The following is an 18,581-nucleotide window of genomic DNA, read 5'->3' as shown; positions in this document are numbered from 1 at the left end:
TAGTGTGTGTGGTCCTGGTATGAGTGTATCAGGGATAGCAGCATTGTTGAAGTTTTATACACATCAGCATCATCAGTTACAGTATAAGGCTGGGTCAAGAGTTCTGCTGCCCACTTGGGGCCAAAATGATATAGCTAAAATGAAAAGAGGATATATGGTTCACAGATATGATCTGCTTACTCACACAAAAACATCCATGAGGAAAAAAAAACAAAACAGAGGAAGTAAAGAAAAATGAGAAAAATGTGACAGGGCAGTAGTTGTAATTCTGGCCATTAGCTCTTTCAGGTGAAAATAAACAGTCCACAGCTTATATTGTGATATTATACTTTATTCTTAGATAACTCAAATATTCTACACTCTCTTGGAAAATCAATGATTCTACTTACAAACATCTTCATTTGTGGTAAAAAAAAAAAAAAACAAATATTTAGATATTCAGATATTCTCTGGTTTCCTTAATCGCCCTTCTAATGTATAGCTTGGAAAAGCAAACAAGACATCATTTTCGTCTCTTTTTGATTGACCCCTTTTAATGAAATGCAAACAGTCATGTAACGGGATACAGTCCAACTTCAGTTTAATGCAAATGTACAGTGCAGAGAGAGCTACAAAGCCAACTACAGTTAAACATGAGTTAGTTACAAACACAAAACTGTTCATCAAATGAGAAAACAGGGCTGCAGCAGCTGCACAATAAAATTGAACATTATCTTCAAACTTCTTTAACTAGCCCAGTGTGCGAGATCTCTACATGCAAACTAGGGAAGGAGCGTGCAACTTTAACATGTAATATTACGTAGAAGTGAATACTCTGAGACAAGATAGAGGACATTTTGTTAAATCACATTCAAGCCACGAATTAACCATTAAGTGAACATATTAGGAAATTACTCATCTGTGTACATGTTTACTTTACAGAAGATTTTTTTTTATATATCTTGTCCTTTAGTGTTAGTTGTAGTGTACACAATTTGCTGACGTTTCCCAGTTTTCCACTCTGAAAAAGACTGTACTTATTTATATGCCGTGAGCAACACAACTGAGAGTCTCTAATGTTAAAACAGAACTGCTTTACAGTGATCAACCTTTCTAGAGTAAGTGCTGATCTGAGAACACAGTTTGCCCTTGGTCATCCGTGACAGGATGGATAAGCTGGAAATGATCCTAAATATCTCACATTACGCTGGCCTGTGGTAAAGAGGTTTGCACAACAGAGCCCTATAAGAAAAGCAAGCACGCCGTCCACAGTCCTGCAGGTTACAGTAACCTGTAATAAATAGTTTATAAATAACAACACAGAAGCAACACTGTGGATTTACCCTCACTCTTCACAAGGAAAAAAATAATAATTCCAATATGCAAGCATTTCATGCTAGTTTAAATAACAAAACACAAATGTGCCAAATAAATAGAAAAAAAATTTCATATCCTAACAAAAAATGAAGGGAGAAACAGAGGAATAAATCATTGTATCAACTGATGCTAACAGAACTTTCAATAGTCACTTTTCACATGATACAAACAGCACAGACTCCACAACTAAACTTTCCTTCATTTTTAAAAAAAAAAAAAAAACACTTTCATATAAGTTATCATTATGTAGAAATATATGTACACAGGTTACGTGGTAGTATGTGGTTAGCAAGAAGTAATGAACCATTTTCTGGAGTGCTTAATATGTGATTGCTTCCTAAAAGGTGATGTCACACGTTTCTCCATGCTGCACCACAGCCATTTATGTACATGGACATGCTCTGAGCCGAGTGGAGAAACTTCATACGAATATTTACAGCTATATAATAAGCAGGTATTAGGGGACTGATTTGAGTAGTTTTGTCTTTCTTCACTGTTTTAGTTTACCATGCAGACTTTACCAGCACACGGACTGGGCAGAGTGAATAGAAAAAGAGAGATGATGACTGATTTAGCTTCCCATTTTGATGATTTGTTTCTCTACACAATATATCAGTGCCCTCTCTGCCAACTTTCTGCCTTTCTCTCTCTCGGTTAACGCAGTGCTAGCATTATCAGGCACAGTGCCAAGCTTGCAGGGGTCAGGGGAAGAGAGATGTCTGCTCATGCTGTTTAGATACGATTGGTGACTCATACTACACTGTACCTTTTCCAAATGCACAGAAGCCATTTCAGGGGCCGAGCAAGCAGACGACATGATGGATTTTCAAATAAATGTTTAATAAATATGCCCTTCCTTTGCTGTGATCCACGCCAGGCCTGCTGGATGCATAGAGCTATTAGTCTGACCACCCTGCATATCTGCTAAACCCGAGGGAATTATGGAACGAAGGGTCTACACACACTGAGAGACAAGATGAGAGAACGAGTGCAATGTAACCACTGTGTGTGTGGTGTTTTTCTTTTTTATTATTGATCTCATTTTGCTCATTCCCGGGAGCGGCCCACGATGGCCAGGAGATAGATGAAGATGTTGATGATGTCGGTGTAGAGGTTCAGAGCAGCAAAGATGTACTCCTCTGGGCTCAGTGCCAGCTTCTTGTTGCCTAGGAGAAGCTGAGTGTCTACAGCCAGGAACTGGGGAAAGACAAACAAATGTTTGTTTCTATGTTTACTCATGAACATAATTCTAAAATTCACTTGCTGCTGCTAAGGATGAGATTACTGTGGACGGTACCACACAGATACCATAAAGATGGCTGTGGATGTTATGCCTTAAGACTGCAATTGCTAAGAACAGTTTTGCATTCAAGTCTCTATCACTGAACAGTTAATAACTTCAGTTTGAGACAATGCACTTTAAGTAAAAACTATAATGAATTCAGAAATGACTCTGATGCTCATACTCATAAGTTGCTCATAAGTTCCTGTTTACACAGACTCTGTAGTATGCAGTTATAAAAGAGAAATTATTTAATCACACTATCCAGTGTCACCCAGATGAGAATGGGTTGAGTCTGGTTCTTCCTCATGCTGTCTCAGGGAATTTTTCCTTGCCACCATCACCTCTGGCTTGCTCATTATGTATAAATCTATACATTTAAAATTTATATCTGGAATTTATATATGTTTCTGTAAAGCTGCTTTGTGATAATCTCCATTGTTAAAAGCGCTATACAAATAAAATTCAATTGAAAAATTGAATTGAACTCTGTCTTCATGTCTTAATAAGTCCATGTCATTTTAATATGTACAGAATAACACACAATGGATCATGCTGCTATATGAAAATAATACACAGTGGTGTGATACCCAGAAGATATTATTTTCATTTAACAGTGCAGTTCAAAGTGTGTTATTTCTCTCATATGACAATTTTTTTATTTATTAATCAATAACACATCACGCTTTTTTAGCTGTTTATAGTTACATTTAATGTTGTGGAACATCTGCGAGAAGTTAGTTCCTATAATAGTTCCTATATAGTTCCTGTATAGTTCCTATAATAAATATCATAACTTTTTTATAATAATGATAACTGACAACTGCGACTCCTTCCATAAATGCTATACCTTTTTCTCTGTTAAACAACAAGAATTTTTTTTAATTCATTTATTATTAGCCTTCGACTAGGTGGAACGCCCACCATACATGTCTGTGCGAATGAGCTGTTATTATAGAAACATTTATTAAGCAAATTACTATAAACGTACCATTTATGGTACAGCTGAAACTACTGTCAGATCTGTTCTCTTATAGGAAATTCATGTGCACCTTCTGATTCGAGAACTCAACAGCACTCTGGTATAAAAAGTGATAACATAGTGATAACATAGTGTGCCCTCATTGTTTTCTACTAATATATCTAAATGGGACATATTGTGCAACTGAATAAAATTGCAAAGAATTACATTTTCATCTGATGTTCCTTTTCCCTTCAGACAAGATAAAAATGCAATTAAGAATCCTTCCAAACGTATACACCACCTTTATTCCCCCCTCTGGCTTTCTGTTGTTATTTCTATTTTCTGTCTGATGTTCTGGCATCCCTAAGTACACAGTCCAAATTTGACCAAATACGAGGTTTTCACAAAATTCACCCATCAACAGAACAAAAACACGAAGTCTTGTTAACTATACACAATGATTTTTAACACTGTGAATACTAAATAAAACAACTCGATAGGGTTTAAGGGAAATAAAATTGCACAAGCAGATAGAAATGTTTATAGAATTTATGGACAAACTAGCTAGATGATTTGCATTGATTTTTTTAAAGCATGCTCTCTGGAAAAGGAGTTCTCTCACTTCCCAGTTCTGCCTATAGCAATTCAGCAAACGAATGTGCAATACTGTAATGTGCAATTTTAATTTTAATTTTAATTTCTATCGTTATTAGGAGGGACACTCAATTTCTCTGTACCCTGTACAATGACAATGAAGAATCTGTCTATTTATAATAAAGACCAGAATTACTGAGGCCAAAAATCAATAATATTTACTCATATAGGCTTCAAATCTTTTAAATGAAAGCATGATTGTGTGGTAGAATATGCTACTAGCAGTAATTGGCCTATGTCGCAAGTCTGTTGTAGTTTGTAGGAAAAGACATTCAGCAGATAGCACTACTTACACAGGTGAAGAGCAGAGCCCCCAGGGAGGCATAGACAATGTGCAAGATCTTGTGACGGATAAAGATGCAGAGGATGGAGAAAAGGAGGAGCACGATGAGGCACACAAATAGCACGCCCCGGCAGGAAGTGAAGTCGTACTTGCTCTAGAATAGGTAGAGAGAGAAGCGAGAAGAGGCAGATGAAGAGAGATGTGATGAAATGAAAGAGACTTTCTGAATACACATGAACTCTATCTTTAAAATCAAACCACAGTACTTATACAGAAGAAAATAAGTTAAAAAAAAAAAAGGTGCAAGTCAGATTCAGAGAAACCCGCTGTGAAACAACGGAGCTGTCAAGAGGAAATCACAGGCAGCAGGCTGACCTGAAGGGAGAACAGCACCACGGTGAAGCACACTACTGCTGTGATGCCCACTGCCATGATGACTGTGTCTGTGTCATAGAAGCTGGCAATCATCCCCACCATATAGGACAGGCTGAGAGTCAGAATAGACTGAGAGAGAGAGAGAGAGAGAGAGAGAGAGAGAGAGAGAGAGAGAGATTTTTATTTACAGAGTTTTACCCTAGCTCAGACAACTCAGTTTAAATTTTGATATACTATACACACTGTTACACAGCTCACTGAACACATTTTTTCTCATTCTGATGTTTGATGTGAATATTACCTGAAGCTCTTGACCTGTATATGCATTGTGTAATGCAATGAGCTGCTGTGATATGATTGGCTGAGCAGATAACTGCAAGCAAGTGTACAAGTGTTCCTAATAAACTGGACAGTAAGTGTATATCAAACACTAGGAGTGCAGCAGTGCATTCTACAGGAGAGATTCAGTACTGATTGCATATTGTGTTTTTTTGTTTTTTTTTACTTTTTGAAATTTGTCACTTTTTAAAAATATTCTCTATTCTCTAGTCTAGTGTGATCAGGCTTGATCAGGCTCAGAAGCATGGCATTCCTACCAGTGCCACCAGATTCCAGGGGTGTTTGCGTCGGAATTCTCCACAGCAGCTGAGCACAATGAGAGACACAAAGAAGACTGCATAGGACACATAGTACGTCCACCGATTCTGTCGTACAAATAGCTTGACGTCATCTGCAAAGGTGAAGACGGCAACGAAGGAGAACGTCACCATCAGCTGTACAGTTAAGACCATGAACACCTGAGAATGATAACAAAGCACAGAGGTCAAAGAAAGTCTGAGACAAACATCAAGAAATGTTGCAGTCTGGATACACGTCTGAACAATTCCCTGTTTGGAATCTTACCTTCCTGATGAAGGCCTGGCGGATAGTCTTGTCCTCCCAGCCTGAGTTGGCAAACTCCTCATTGTCATAATATGAAGGAGGCCCATCTCCACTATGATACCCCGGACTGCCCATGCCAGCTGTCAAAGTAAAGAGTCAAAATATAGTTCTCTATTGGAAAGCTGCATGACAATGTATCATGAAAACACTGCAGCTGAAATGACTGAACTGATGACTCAAAAAATGTAATCTAATTACTCTCTGAAAAGAGTTTACAGTTAACAGTATCTCAAATGAATCTCCAGGAAGAGAGATCAAATACTCAGGTGCACAGTAATTTCAACCACAAAACCACTAAGATTGACTAATGTGAGTCAAAAAGAAAAAGCACATGGCTCATGGATTATGCTCAATACAGAAAGCTGTAGCATTAAATGAACCTGGAAACACTTCCTAAGTGCTGCAATATTGAATAGAAGTGATGCAGTAGGAAAGCAATGCTAGAGGTCTGTATAGTGTGTTTGCCAGAGACCTTTTGTTAAAACGAGTTTGCAGAGACATTCATCCTTGAAAAATCATAGGTTACTACCTATCAATTACAAGTTAGTCAAATACCATGCAAATGATATCAGAAATGAACAGAAATTAGTAGTCTAGTAGCAAGAATTTAGTAGTCTAGTAGCAATGTGTGAAGTGAAATAAAAAAAAAAATTATATGACATGCAAAAGGTAGGCACCCTAAATAAGGATTCAAGTTCACAGATCTGCATGAAGGAGTTTATTCATAATACGTAGTAGCTTGATACTGAGTCTAAAACAGGGTTGCATGCTTAAAGTGGTAGTGCTGATACTAACAGGCTTAAATGTTCAGTAGCACAAAGGAAGGTTTTGTAGCACACATTTGAAAAAAAAAAGGTTTTTAGTTGGGTCCATACATATTTGGACACTGATACAGGTATTGTTATTTTAGCTGTCTACCACAGTGTATTGGAATTGAAATGAAATGAAGAATATGAGCTCAAACTGCAGACTTTCAGCATTAATTTGAGGGTATTTACATCCAAATCAAGTGAACGGTGTACGAATGACAGCACTTTTTTATATGTCGTGCCCCCCTTTTTAAGGGACCAAAAGTAATAGGACAATCGGCTGTTCCATGGCCAGGTGTGTGTTATTTGCTCATTATTTCACTTACATGTAAGTAGATAAAAGGTCTAGAGTTGATTTCAAGTGTGACATTTGCATTTGAAATCTGTTGCTGTTAACTCTCAACATGAAGTCCAAAGAGCTGTCAGTGACAGTGAAGCAAGCCATCATTAAGCTGAAAAATCAAAACAAACCCATCAGAGAGATCAACCATTTGGTACATTCTTAAAAAGAAAGAAGGCACTGGTGAGCTCAGAAACACCAAAAGTCCCAGAAGACCATGGAAAACAACTGTGGTGGATGACAGAAGAATTATTTCCATGGTGAAGAAAAACCCCTTCACAACAGTTGGCTAGATCAAGAACACCCTCCAGAATGTAGGCGTATCTGTGTCAAAGTCAACAATCAAGAGAAGCCTTCAGCGGAGTAAATACACAGGGTTTACCACAAGATGAAAACCACTGATAAGTCTCAAAAACAGGAAGACCAGATTAAATTTTGCCAAAAAAAAAAATCTAAAAAAGCCTGTACAGTTCTGGAACAACAGCCTATGGACAGAGGAGACAAACGGTTTGTACCAGAATGATGGGAAGAGAAGAGTATGGAGAAGGGAAGGATCTGCTCATGAGCCAAAGCATACCATCTCGTCTTTGGCATGGGCATGTATGGCTGCCAGCTGATGATGTGACTGAAGTGTATAGGGCTATATTATCTGCTCAGATTCAGCCAAATGCTTCAAAACATTGGACAGTAGTGCTTCACAGTGCAGATGGACAATGACCCGAAGCATACTACAAAAGCAACCCAAGATTTTTTTAAGGCGAAGACGTGGAATGTTCTGTAATGACCAAGTCAATCACCAGACCTGAAACTCATTTCTCTGAATTTCACTTGCTGAAGGCAAAACCAAAAGCAAAATGTCCCAAGAACCAGCAGAAACTGAAGACAGCTGGAGTAAAAGCCTGGCAGAGCATCACCAGGGAAGAAACCCAGTGTCTGGAGATATCTATGGGTTCCAGACTTTAGGCAGTCATTGCTAGCAAAGGATTTACAACCAAAATTAGACTTTAATTTACGTTTATGTTAGTTTGTCTAATTACTTTTGGGAAAAGGGCGACATACATAAAAAGTGCTGTAATTCCTACAATGTACACCTGATTTGTATGTACAGATCCTTAAATTAAAGCTGAAAGTCTGTACATTAAGCTCAAATTCATAATTTAATTTCAGCTCCAATATACAGTTGAAGACAGCTAAAATAACAATAACTTTGTCAATGTCCAAATATTTATGGACCCGACTGTAAATTGCCTGCACAAAAAATTTAATTCATATATACAAAATTTAGTATATATACTGAAAATTTAGAAACTACTAATTAAGTTAATGAAAAAAAGATTCTAGAAACCATTAATCAATAGAAAGTGGGGAATGGTAGACCTATACGAAGTTAATGAAATAAAAAGCAAAATGGTTACGTATACAATTTCACATTCTGCCTCCATCGATCAACAGTGACAAGAGTCAAGTTCTCCATTTTTTTTCAGCTACTTGGCCAATCATTTCAGCAAAATAAGCATGGTCAGATTGATGTTTACTCCATCCTTCTTATACAGCAAAATAAGCAAGCCAATTTCTGTGAAGGGCAGCTCCCCTTTAGCGATATAGTACGTTATATTTTTTTTTCCATCTCTCACAGAACATGCTCCTTCATTCTACTTATTTGCTGGTTTACAGCAGCGGTGATGGTGTCAGTGCTGCTCGGCTGAGTCATGGCAAGACAGGCATCTCGACATGCAATATGTCTTTCTGACAGGCTATGCTTATAAACATTATCCTGCATAAAAATGGAACTGCCAGTTATGTAGGGTGTCTTTCCTGCCAGCATTTCACCTGACATTACTTAAACAACATAAAAAAAGCCAAAGGGAAGTTTAAACCCATTTTTCTCCAAGGTGGATCATGTGCCAAGATGTTGGCTTGTCACTGTAAAATTTCGAACTGAAAAATACCTTTTTATTGTTGCTTATTCTAGTTAACTTCATCTAGCACAATTAGCTTAGAAAACAGCTGCATTACTTTCAACAATGCGTTCACAACAACGCTCCAGCATTCGCAAGCTCTCATGGTTCGTAGCGGAACAGTAGCATTCTGACTAGTACGTACGTAATGTTTGCTGTTTGCAAGCAATCAACAATATTCACACTCATTCAAACAATCACATTCCTGCGAGTGAACTGATATGTCTTCGCATATAATATTTTTAATCACAAATGAGAACAAAACTTCTGTATAAAACAAAGAATGAATGGAAATCCCTACACGGTACCCAAAACATGATCTGTATCCGAAACTTTCTTGTACACCATTTTAGTACAACATACTCACCATTGGGGTCTCCATCAAAAGCAGGCTGTCCTGGCCCTTGATAGGGGCCCTGAGCGTATGGCCCTTGAGGATACGGCCCCTGTGGATATGGGCCTTGAGGGTATGGCATTTGTGGGAAGGGCATCTGAGGGTATGGTCCAGGAGCAAACCCTGGTGCCCCCTGGGGAAAACCTGGCTGGCCATACGGTCCTGGTACTGGGTAAGAGAGTCCTCCTGGAGCCTGGCTGTAGTTGGGTGGAGGCATCCCAAACGCATCAGGCTGGGGTGGCCCATAGACATTATTGTGAAGGGGTTTGTTCTCCCCCATTACAGGGTAGCCAGTCTTCTCCTGTGACATGTCTTCTTTCCTCAGTGTGACCTTGCTGCATGAAAGGAACGACAGAAATGTAGAGAAAAACAGTTTTAATAAGTTAAATAGTGTTTTAAGCTTTAACGGATGAACCCACTGGAGTAAAGAATCAGCAATGACCCAGTTCTATCATTTCTGCTGACATAAGACCAGCTGGCCGTCAATAATCAAATTAAGAGCTCAGAATTCAACTATGGCATAAATCCCAAAGGTCCAGTACCCACTTTGGTCATTTAGCTATGCTTCCAGAGAATCCATAGTAAAGGCAAACAAGTAAATGACCTATGATCTGCAATAACTACTGCTACTATTAATAAACATCCAAAAGGAGGATTACATTGGCAGAGAAGCTACTTGAGGGTATTAGGTTAAGTTATTTTTGGGGACATGTATTAGGTTAAGTTATTTTTGGGGACATGTGCAATCTCCTTAAAAAAGTATTTAAATAGGGATTTACAGGCAGCTTACAGGCAAAACCTTACTTTAGTTGTACAACCTTAAAGCGGCAGTATATAACTTTTTCTATATTTTTAAAAGTAGCATTAGTAGAGGGAAAACACTCTAAACCATGGTTTTAAAGTAACAGCATTCCTAGTGAGTCATCTGGAAAAGCCTTCATTAAAAATCAAAGCTGTTGCCTGAGCTTTTCGGGCCACTACATGACCACTCCTTGAGTGTGTACGGATTTGGCACTTGCAATCACACTATAAATTGTCCTTCCAACAAGTGTTGCTCGCAATAACATTTCTACCAGAGAGGTTTTCATAGCCTCAGAAATGACATACTGCTGAAGTTGGGGACTTCCAAGAATTGTCCTCATGTCTATGTCAGACTTCTGTGCAAAATATGATGTTGTTACTGAAATCTAATAATTCATATGATATTTATATTAAAAAAAAATCCTGTGACACTGCAAGGACACTGATTCCTTTTTAATCTATGGCGCCATGCTGTGACCTGTCTAAACATAGCCAGAGTACAGCAACTAAAGGCGAAAAAGACTGAATAATTTCCCTATAATCTGTGACATGCTGATTTCTTCAAGAGTCTGTAAGCTAGATATTTCTGTGTCCTGCCTCAGTGACCACCAGCATATTGCTTCTAACAGGGCAGGAAAACAAAAGACACTTAGGTACAAGTATAGCTTTCTTAGAAACAAGGTTTTTTGAGGTTAATGGAGGGGAAGAAAGGTAGCCATGGACACTGAACTCCGTGACTGAATGCAGTGTGACATTTTACTGGGGCCCTTGGTACAAACTGGGTGAAGTACATGGATTATTTAATGTTAGGTTTAGAAAGAATCCGGACTGTCTTTCCCTTAGTCATAGGACAAAGTACACTTTCTGCTGTGTTTGGGGAAAATCAATTTATCATGCATTCTCTGTCATAGTCTCTTTCGACGTCACATTCTGTAAATGGAAAAAAAAAAGCAGTATTATGCGACACTGCCCCAATTCCCCTGAATGCCAAATCCCATGTGGATTACTTCACTTTCATCTAGAACTATGTGCAATGACTGGCTGTATTCAGACTCCTGCTTTCTAATCTCTCCATTCAAATTCACATGACACACTAAAATTCCACTGTGATTCTCACTTCCAAATAGCCTACTGTCAAACTGAATTTTAAACAAGAAAATGTAGATCATTTCATTTTGTGTTTTCACTGTATTCTCTGGGACGCACCCAGTTAGTGCTAAGAGAGTCCTCAAACAGTATAAATTAGATTTGGTTGATTAGTTTTCATCACCATCAGACATCAAACAAATCAATTTAGTCCTTACGTTGTTGGGAGTATGGTATATGATTTAGGCATAACGCTAATCCTTTCTTATTGCTTGTTATGGCTGAAAACATGCTACATAAAGAACAGAAACAAGTTTCCGTTGTGGATAAACAAGGTTATCTACAGTCGCCATCATGAGCCGACAGCCTTTTCAGAATGCTGACAGCGCAAGCTTTCTACACCGTTACCTCTCTTTCACCCTGTCTCAATCTCACACACACACATACAGAACTATGTTGATAAGGCCCTATCTGTAATCATTCAGTTGTATTAGACATGAAAAACTGTGTAAAATACTGATCTCAGCTCTGAGGAAAAACAGACCTCAGTTGTGTGACCTCAAACAGATTGGTGCTTTGGTATTTTATCATCTAATCACTCCTTAACTGTCTAATGATCAAAAGATTCATTAATATGTTACTACAGAATCACACCACATTAGAGTTGTCCTAGAAGAGTCGCTCACTGACTGACTGACTGACTGACTGATTAAGGTCAAACACGCAGGAGTCTCTCATGCCATCTGTATTGTAGTTGGTGTATACACTGAGGACAATGATTTCTGCAATGCAGAGAACACAGACAGAATCATAGATTTGAGAAAACTGAGATGTGGTGAAAGTGAGCTCCACCGACAGCTAAATTATCATAGAACTTTAATATCAGCTTATATATTGGTCAGGTCCTAATACATTACCAGATTAGCAAATATTGTTTTTGAGACAATTTTGTTGTGGTATCTAACTGGAAGCTACACTACATGGCCAAAAGTTTGTCGACAGCTGACCGTCACACCCGTATTTGGTTCTTCCCCAAATTGTTGCCACAAAGTTGGAAGCAAGCAATTGTATACAATGTCTCTTTATGCTGTAGCATTACAATTTCCCTTCACTGGAACTAAGAGGCCCAAACCTGTTCCAGCATGACAATGCCCCTGTGCACAAAGCGAGCTCCATAACGACATGGATTCCAAGGTTGAAGTGGAAGAACTCGGGTTTTCCTGCACAGAGCCCTGACCTCAACCCCACTGAACACCTTTGGTATAAACTGGAACACCGACTGCACCCCAGACCTCCTCACCTACTGTAACATCAGTGCCTGAACTCACTAATGCTCTTGTAGCTGAATGAACACAAATCCCCACAGCCACACTCCAAAATCTAGTGGAAAGCCTTCCCAGAAGAGTGGAGGTTATTATAACAGAAAAGGGAGAAATAAATGTGGAATGGGATCTTCAACAAGTGTTATAGTCAGGTGTACATAAACTTTTGACCGTATAGTGTTCAACAAAGGAATGACTGTAAAACAAAGAAGGAACACAATCCCCAAAATCCATAAACACATGGCATCATTCTTAAAAGCTGAACAGACAATAAGTGACATCTATCTAGTTGTCAGGAGCTGAATGAAAGAAGAGAAATCCTCTTAGGAGTCATGTGGTGGATAAACCTACAGCTGATGAAGCTCCACAAAGAGAACTAAGAAGAAGGATGTGTGAATGTTGGTCCCAAGAAACAGCTTCTACATTAGGTGCCAGAAGGCAGTAATGGCAGCCATTAGTTCTGCACCATGATTCCTGGCTGTGTTACTGTTTCCCTGTGGAACTGAGTGGTTCATATTAACTGGATGTGAAGCCAGAAAAGGCCTGAGCCCTACCTTGTCCAAACTGTACAGAGACAGTGACTGGCCTGTATTTGAGACAGGTTGAGCTCCACCATGAAATGTAAATCTTGTGCACACTATGGTGCCTCTTTCAATGAGCATCGTGCAACTGTGCAAATGTATTTTATACAAATCTATAAAAATCACCATCTAATTCATCTAGTTACATCCATTCCAAACAGGCATGCAGATCTACACCTGACACTAACATGCAACGCTGTTAGCTGTGCTCTATGACTCAATTTTTTAAAAAATATTTGCATGACTTGGAAACATGCCACAGTACATCCACTTCAAGCAATCGTTTCCATGCCATTTACATCTGTTATGTAATTTGTGGACCAGACATCTCATTTATAAGAAGCTGAAGCATTGCTGGGTAAGAAATATTACTGGGCTTATGAGTGATCAGTCCTCACACGACTACCATTCATAAGCTTTGTTTAACAGCCACACTGTGTAATAACCAGCGCAAAAAAGTTCTCATCCCTGGCCAAATACCTCAGTTTATACCACAACGCTGCAGAATTCTTTTCGCTTAGTCAGAAGGTGTTGATTGATTTTCTATAACAGCACAAATCTGACAATAGTTCTGGCTGCAAGACAAATCACAGGTTTATCTTAATGCACTTTCTCTAATACATCTTCGTTTCTACAGTAACATGTAACTCATAGGGACCTGACAGATGACTCCATATGTGTAACTGTTGATATGGTGAAGCTTTTCGAGAGCAGAAATTTATTAACAATTTGGGAAGGAGTCTCCAATCTCAATGCTGTGTAACAGTTAGCGGTAAACCTGTATATTTAGGTTTAAGCTGCATTTTTTGGTCTTTTTAATGTTGAGAAAAAAGAGACTGCGTTAACGTAGGTGATAACCGGAACTAACTTGTTTCGTGGACGTTTTACAACAATGCATCTAACTATAAATGGATAGAAAGTATGCTGTGTCATTCATTAATAAATATAATTGTTAGCATTGGCAAATAAAACACTTTGAGGTATGCTGTTATAGGAAAGTAATCAATTTAGAGGCATCACAGCACCCCATCATTGATTAATTTCCTATAACAGCATCTTGGGTCTTGTTTTACTCCTCACATAGCAGTTATCTCACTTTATGGCCCATTTCTTTTTCCAAATAAGAAAAATGATTAATATCCACAGGTTTTTATGACATCTGGTGATTATTTTTGTTGACTTATCATTTGTATGATGCTATTTAAGCATGCATCTACAAAGAGATTGCTGAGCTCTAGTGACAGTGCCTCATTTTGAATGAGGTTTTCACAAAGCCTTTGAAGAGGGAATGTATTTTGCGCTACCAACAACATGGGATGATTATGAAACTTTTAAATAATTAAACGGTCCCAGATTCCAGAATGGGTTTGATCATTTCTGCAGTGCTGTGTTTAACAGAAGAGTATTAGCTAGTTATCAGCTTTCTGAAAGATACAAGGGTATTCAGTTGACTTCAGAAAGGCAGTTTAATCTGGAGGTGGCACAGTGGGTAGCGTTGCCGGTTCATTGTGGCTCACTGGTTTTCCAGTTTCTAAAAACATGCCAGTAGGTGGATTGCCTATGCTAAATTGAACCTAGGTGTAAATAAGCATGTGAACGTGTGTCCACGGTGCCCTGCGTCCCATCAAGGGTACATTCCCACCTTTCTCTCAGTGTTCCCAGGACATGCTCCGGATCCACCATAACCCTGACCACGATAAAGCGCTTACCGAAGATGAAAGAACGAAACTTTAATCTGGATATTCATACTGAAACTATCTCACAAATGTTCTATATAGAAGATGTGTAGGTTTAACAAGAATCTATAGTTTTCAGAATAACTATACTTCTAAAATCATGTGGGTGACATTACTAATCCCAGTATTAGTCACCTAATCAGTAATGTGAAACAGGATACTGTCACTCTTCTTCACTTCTACAAACACAGCCTCTGCAGCTGCACTGGTTTGCAATATTGAGCACACCTGCTTCCAGTCACCACAGACTAGTCTAGAATCTTGCCAATGCACTGCTGTGTGCAAAACTGAGTATTTTCTGATTCTGGTTTTCTGCTATGACTTCGGAGTCTGCATGAGCCTAATTCACAGTTCACATACATGAGTGTTTTTCAACCTAATCTCTATCCACTGCATCTGTTGCATACGTGCGATTACCATGAACAAGAAATTGACGTTGTTGCCTGTACTGAGAAAAGAATAGAAAACACTCCAAGATCACTTCTTGGATATTTAAGGTCAGCTGTTGAACATTGGAGATTGTGAAATAAAAACCAATCCCTAGGATTCTGGGGTAATCATGCATGATCAGGTGAAAACTGAAGCATTTATTACCCACCTAGTTTTTCCTTTCAGTTCTGGTGATTAATTTATCATTAATCTTTTAAGGGATAAATTACACAGACTTAGAGACATAATTTAGAAATAGCTTTGAATAAGTCACAAATGTGTTCTATATGCTTCACATTTTTGATTAGTTTTCAGTACAGGAAAATGTGTCATGATTCTTGTCCGTGGTAATCACGCTGCAGATCTGGTAGATAAAAAAATTAGGTTGAGAAACGCTGGCGTAATTCTTTTAATAATCCAGTAACACTATGCCACTTCACACAAGAAGACTGAAAAGCAGAAACAGTTGCTTCATATCGAAATCTTGATCTACAGGATGTCCCTAAAGTCTCGAACGAAACGAACACATTTTAGCAGAATGTAACTTTATTCACAAAACATCCTCTACATGATTGCCATTTCTTCGTAAACACACACCGAGTCGTCTCTCACACTCATGATGAAGTCGTGTTAACACCTCTGGTGTTATGCATGTAATTGCTTGTCCATCGCAAAGATGCAAATGATTTCAATACGTTCTTCTTTTGTCAAAGGCATTCTTAAAGGCTATCAGAAAAAATATATAATATAATATAATATAATATAAACTTTTGGAAGACATTTTGCTAAAAAAAAAAAAAGTGTTAATTTCCCCTATGTATGGAGACTTTTGCATGATGTATGCACACATACACACAGACCCACACACACAAATACATTAAGATAATTCGGTTTCACTCCCAAGAATACAGTCTTGGAGGACTGCACTGATACACCAATCACTATCCCCATGCTTTCAGGTCGCATTAAGAAAATGAAGCAAGACAAACGCAGATCTTGTTTTAGTTCCTGGCAGAGTAAATGAGCTAGAGTATGATGCAGCAGAAAGTGCCAGGCCGTAGGAGACGATTTGATGAGCTGGCCCAAACGATGACAAGCCAAGGTAGATGATGGCGGTGCTGCTGAAAAACCTGGCACATACTGATAATTTATCAACTATTTTAATACTCACTCACTCATTCTGGCCTCAACCAAAGCCATATATGACCAGACCTATCATACACGAGTATTCAGCTGATAGATAACTCAAACTGACTAATGACCAGGTGATTCATGATTAATCATTACTGGATGTCAGCAGTAAAGTAATTGATAGCTATGTAAATACATAAATATATTTATATTGTATGTATTTAGTTAAATGGATACAGTAGGTTTGAGCTGAAGCCATGATAAAGAACACTGGAAGGCTGACTCCTGCATTTCAGTGTTTAATAAATGCTCCATTTACTGTTTATTTCATGAGCTCGAGGTTAATATCAGTATGTCTGTGGGTTCATTATGTCTGAGGTTGTGCTGGCGTTAGATTCAAGTCGCACAGCACTCAGGGAAGAGAATAATCTGCTAAAGCTGGCCTGCTGGAGTTAGGATTTAGCCCGACGCCCCAAATACCCTCCTAGTGCCTCCACACGTGCACTACATGCTGGTGTGAATACAAGGCTTCTACGCCTCTTTTTAGTGCACTACATTGCCAACATGGCCGCATTTGGGATTCCGCCTCAGCGCGCGCGCATCGACATCATCCTCCTCCTCCTCCTCCTCTCCATCATCATCATCCTCATCATCATCATCATCATCGCGCATCAGCTGAGCGCGTGAGTAACGCAGCAGCGGCTCGAGATGGCCGCGTGCCGCCGCACCGTGACACGACGCGCAGCGCGCGCAAACAAACACTGCGTCCAGATATAACATCAACATCCTCAAAGCGTCTCGGTTTCGCTCGCGCTCGCATATTTGTGCGTGCTGTCTAAACATGACTGCGTGGCTCAAACACCGACGCTAACGGCTAACCTTGTATTATTCCTAAAATGATATTTATTTCAAAAAAACATAAAGGCACACCTTCGTGATAAAGACTTACCTTATCAATTTTGAAGGCCAGAAATGTTTTTATTTGAAAATAAAGCGCTAATGTTAATGCTGTAGAGGGCTGTGCGCTGTCAGGTTTGTACCCTGGTCTCTGTGTCTGATGTCTCTCCCCCCACCCTCACCTCCTCCTCCTCCTCCTCTTTCCCCCCCCTCCCACTACTGTGCTTATGCTACAGCCTCTGACGTCACCCCGATGGTCACGTGACATCAAAGCGCTATATTATTTGTCCCCATCTCAGGACGTCAAATGTTTACTGCATCGTCGTGCACATTCCTGTCCCACATCTTTCCTTTTCACACTGTCAGTAAATTAGAGATGTAAAGGTATGATTATTTTTTCCAAAGGCACAAACATCATCCTACAGGTCACTGCCTACAGGTCAGTTTGCATCACTCATGGTTTCTGGATGTTAATATATATATATATATATATATATATATATATATATATATATATATATATAATTATATATTGTCTAATATTGTGTAGGTCCCCCTTGTGCCAAAACAGCTCTAACCCCTTCGAGGCATGGACTCCACAAGACTTCTGAAGGTGTTCTGTGGTATTTGACACCAAGAGGTTGATCGGACTTGTTTGTCCAGCACATCCCACAGACACTCGATCGGATCGAGATCTGGGGAATTTGGAGGCCAAGTCAACACAAGAACTCTTTGTCATGTTCCTCACATCATTCCTGAACAATTTTTGCAGTGTGGCAGGGTGCATTATCCTGCTGAAAGAGGCCACTGCCATTAGTGAATAGCGTTGCCATGAAGGGGTGTACTCGGTCTGCAACAATGTTTAGGTAGGTGGTACGTGTCAAAGTAACATCTAGATGAATGCCAGGACCCAAAGTTTCCCAGCAGAACATTGCCCAGAGCATCACACTGCCTCCGCCGGCTTGCCTTCTACCCATAGTGCATCCTGGTGCCATCTCTAAGTGACGCACATGCACCTGGCCCTCCACATGATGTAAAAGAATAAGTGATTCATCAGACCAGGTCACCTTCTCTATGGTCCAGTTCTGATGCTCATGTGATCATTGTAGGCACTTTCGGCAGTGGACGGGGGTCAGCATGGGCTCTGACCAGTCTGCGGCTCCGCAGCCCCATACACAGCAAGCTGCGATGCACTGCATGTTCTGACACCTTTCTATCATAGTCAGCATTAACTTTTTCAG

At 39.3% G+C, this 18,581-nt stretch overlaps 1 protein-coding gene across 1 annotated transcript; it reads right to left on the bottom strand.

The window, feature by feature from the left end:
• Nucleotides 1-513: 513 nt before the first annotated feature.
• On the bottom strand, nucleotides 514-17,528 carry grinaa (glutamate receptor, ionotropic, N-methyl D-aspartate-associated protein 1a (glutamate binding)). The gene is made up of 7 exons (XM_026929360.3): nucleotides 17,393-17,528; nucleotides 9,331-9,692; nucleotides 5,818-5,936; nucleotides 5,511-5,711; nucleotides 4,915-5,043; nucleotides 4,550-4,693; nucleotides 514-2,553 (listed from the first exon to the last, which is right to left on the bottom strand). Exons 2-7 carry the CDS (start codon nucleotides 9,665-9,667, stop codon nucleotides 2,404-2,406), a joined length of 1,080 nt encoding a protein of 359 aa, XP_026785161.1. The 5' UTR covers nucleotides 9,668-9,692; nucleotides 17,393-17,528; the 3' UTR covers nucleotides 514-2,403.
• Between the last annotated feature and the right edge of the window lie 1,053 nt (nucleotides 17,529-18,581).

This window comes from Pangasianodon hypophthalmus, chromosome 23, assembly GCF_027358585.1.
Source record: "Pangasianodon hypophthalmus isolate fPanHyp1 chromosome 23, fPanHyp1.pri, whole genome shotgun sequence".
In the NCBI taxonomy this organism is placed as follows: Eukaryota; Metazoa; Chordata; class Actinopteri; order Siluriformes; family Pangasiidae; genus Pangasianodon; species Pangasianodon hypophthalmus.
This window is presented reverse-complemented; position numbering and strand designations above follow the sequence as displayed.

Bases quoted from the DNA above. Each gene is read 5' to 3' on its own strand.
- grinaa (XM_026929360.3), bottom strand. From the start codon at position 9,667: ATGTCACAGGAGAAGACTGGCTACCCTGTAATGGGGGAGAACAAACCC. The intron at 5,937-9,330 runs GTGAGTATGTTG...TTACTTTGACAG, and splicing joins TTTTGATGGAGACCCCAATG to CTGGCATGGGCAGTCCGGGG. The intron at 2,554-4,549 runs GTAAGTAGTGCT...GTCTTTCCCCAG, and splicing joins GGGCTCTGCTCTTCACCTGT to TTCCTGGCTGTAGACACTCA.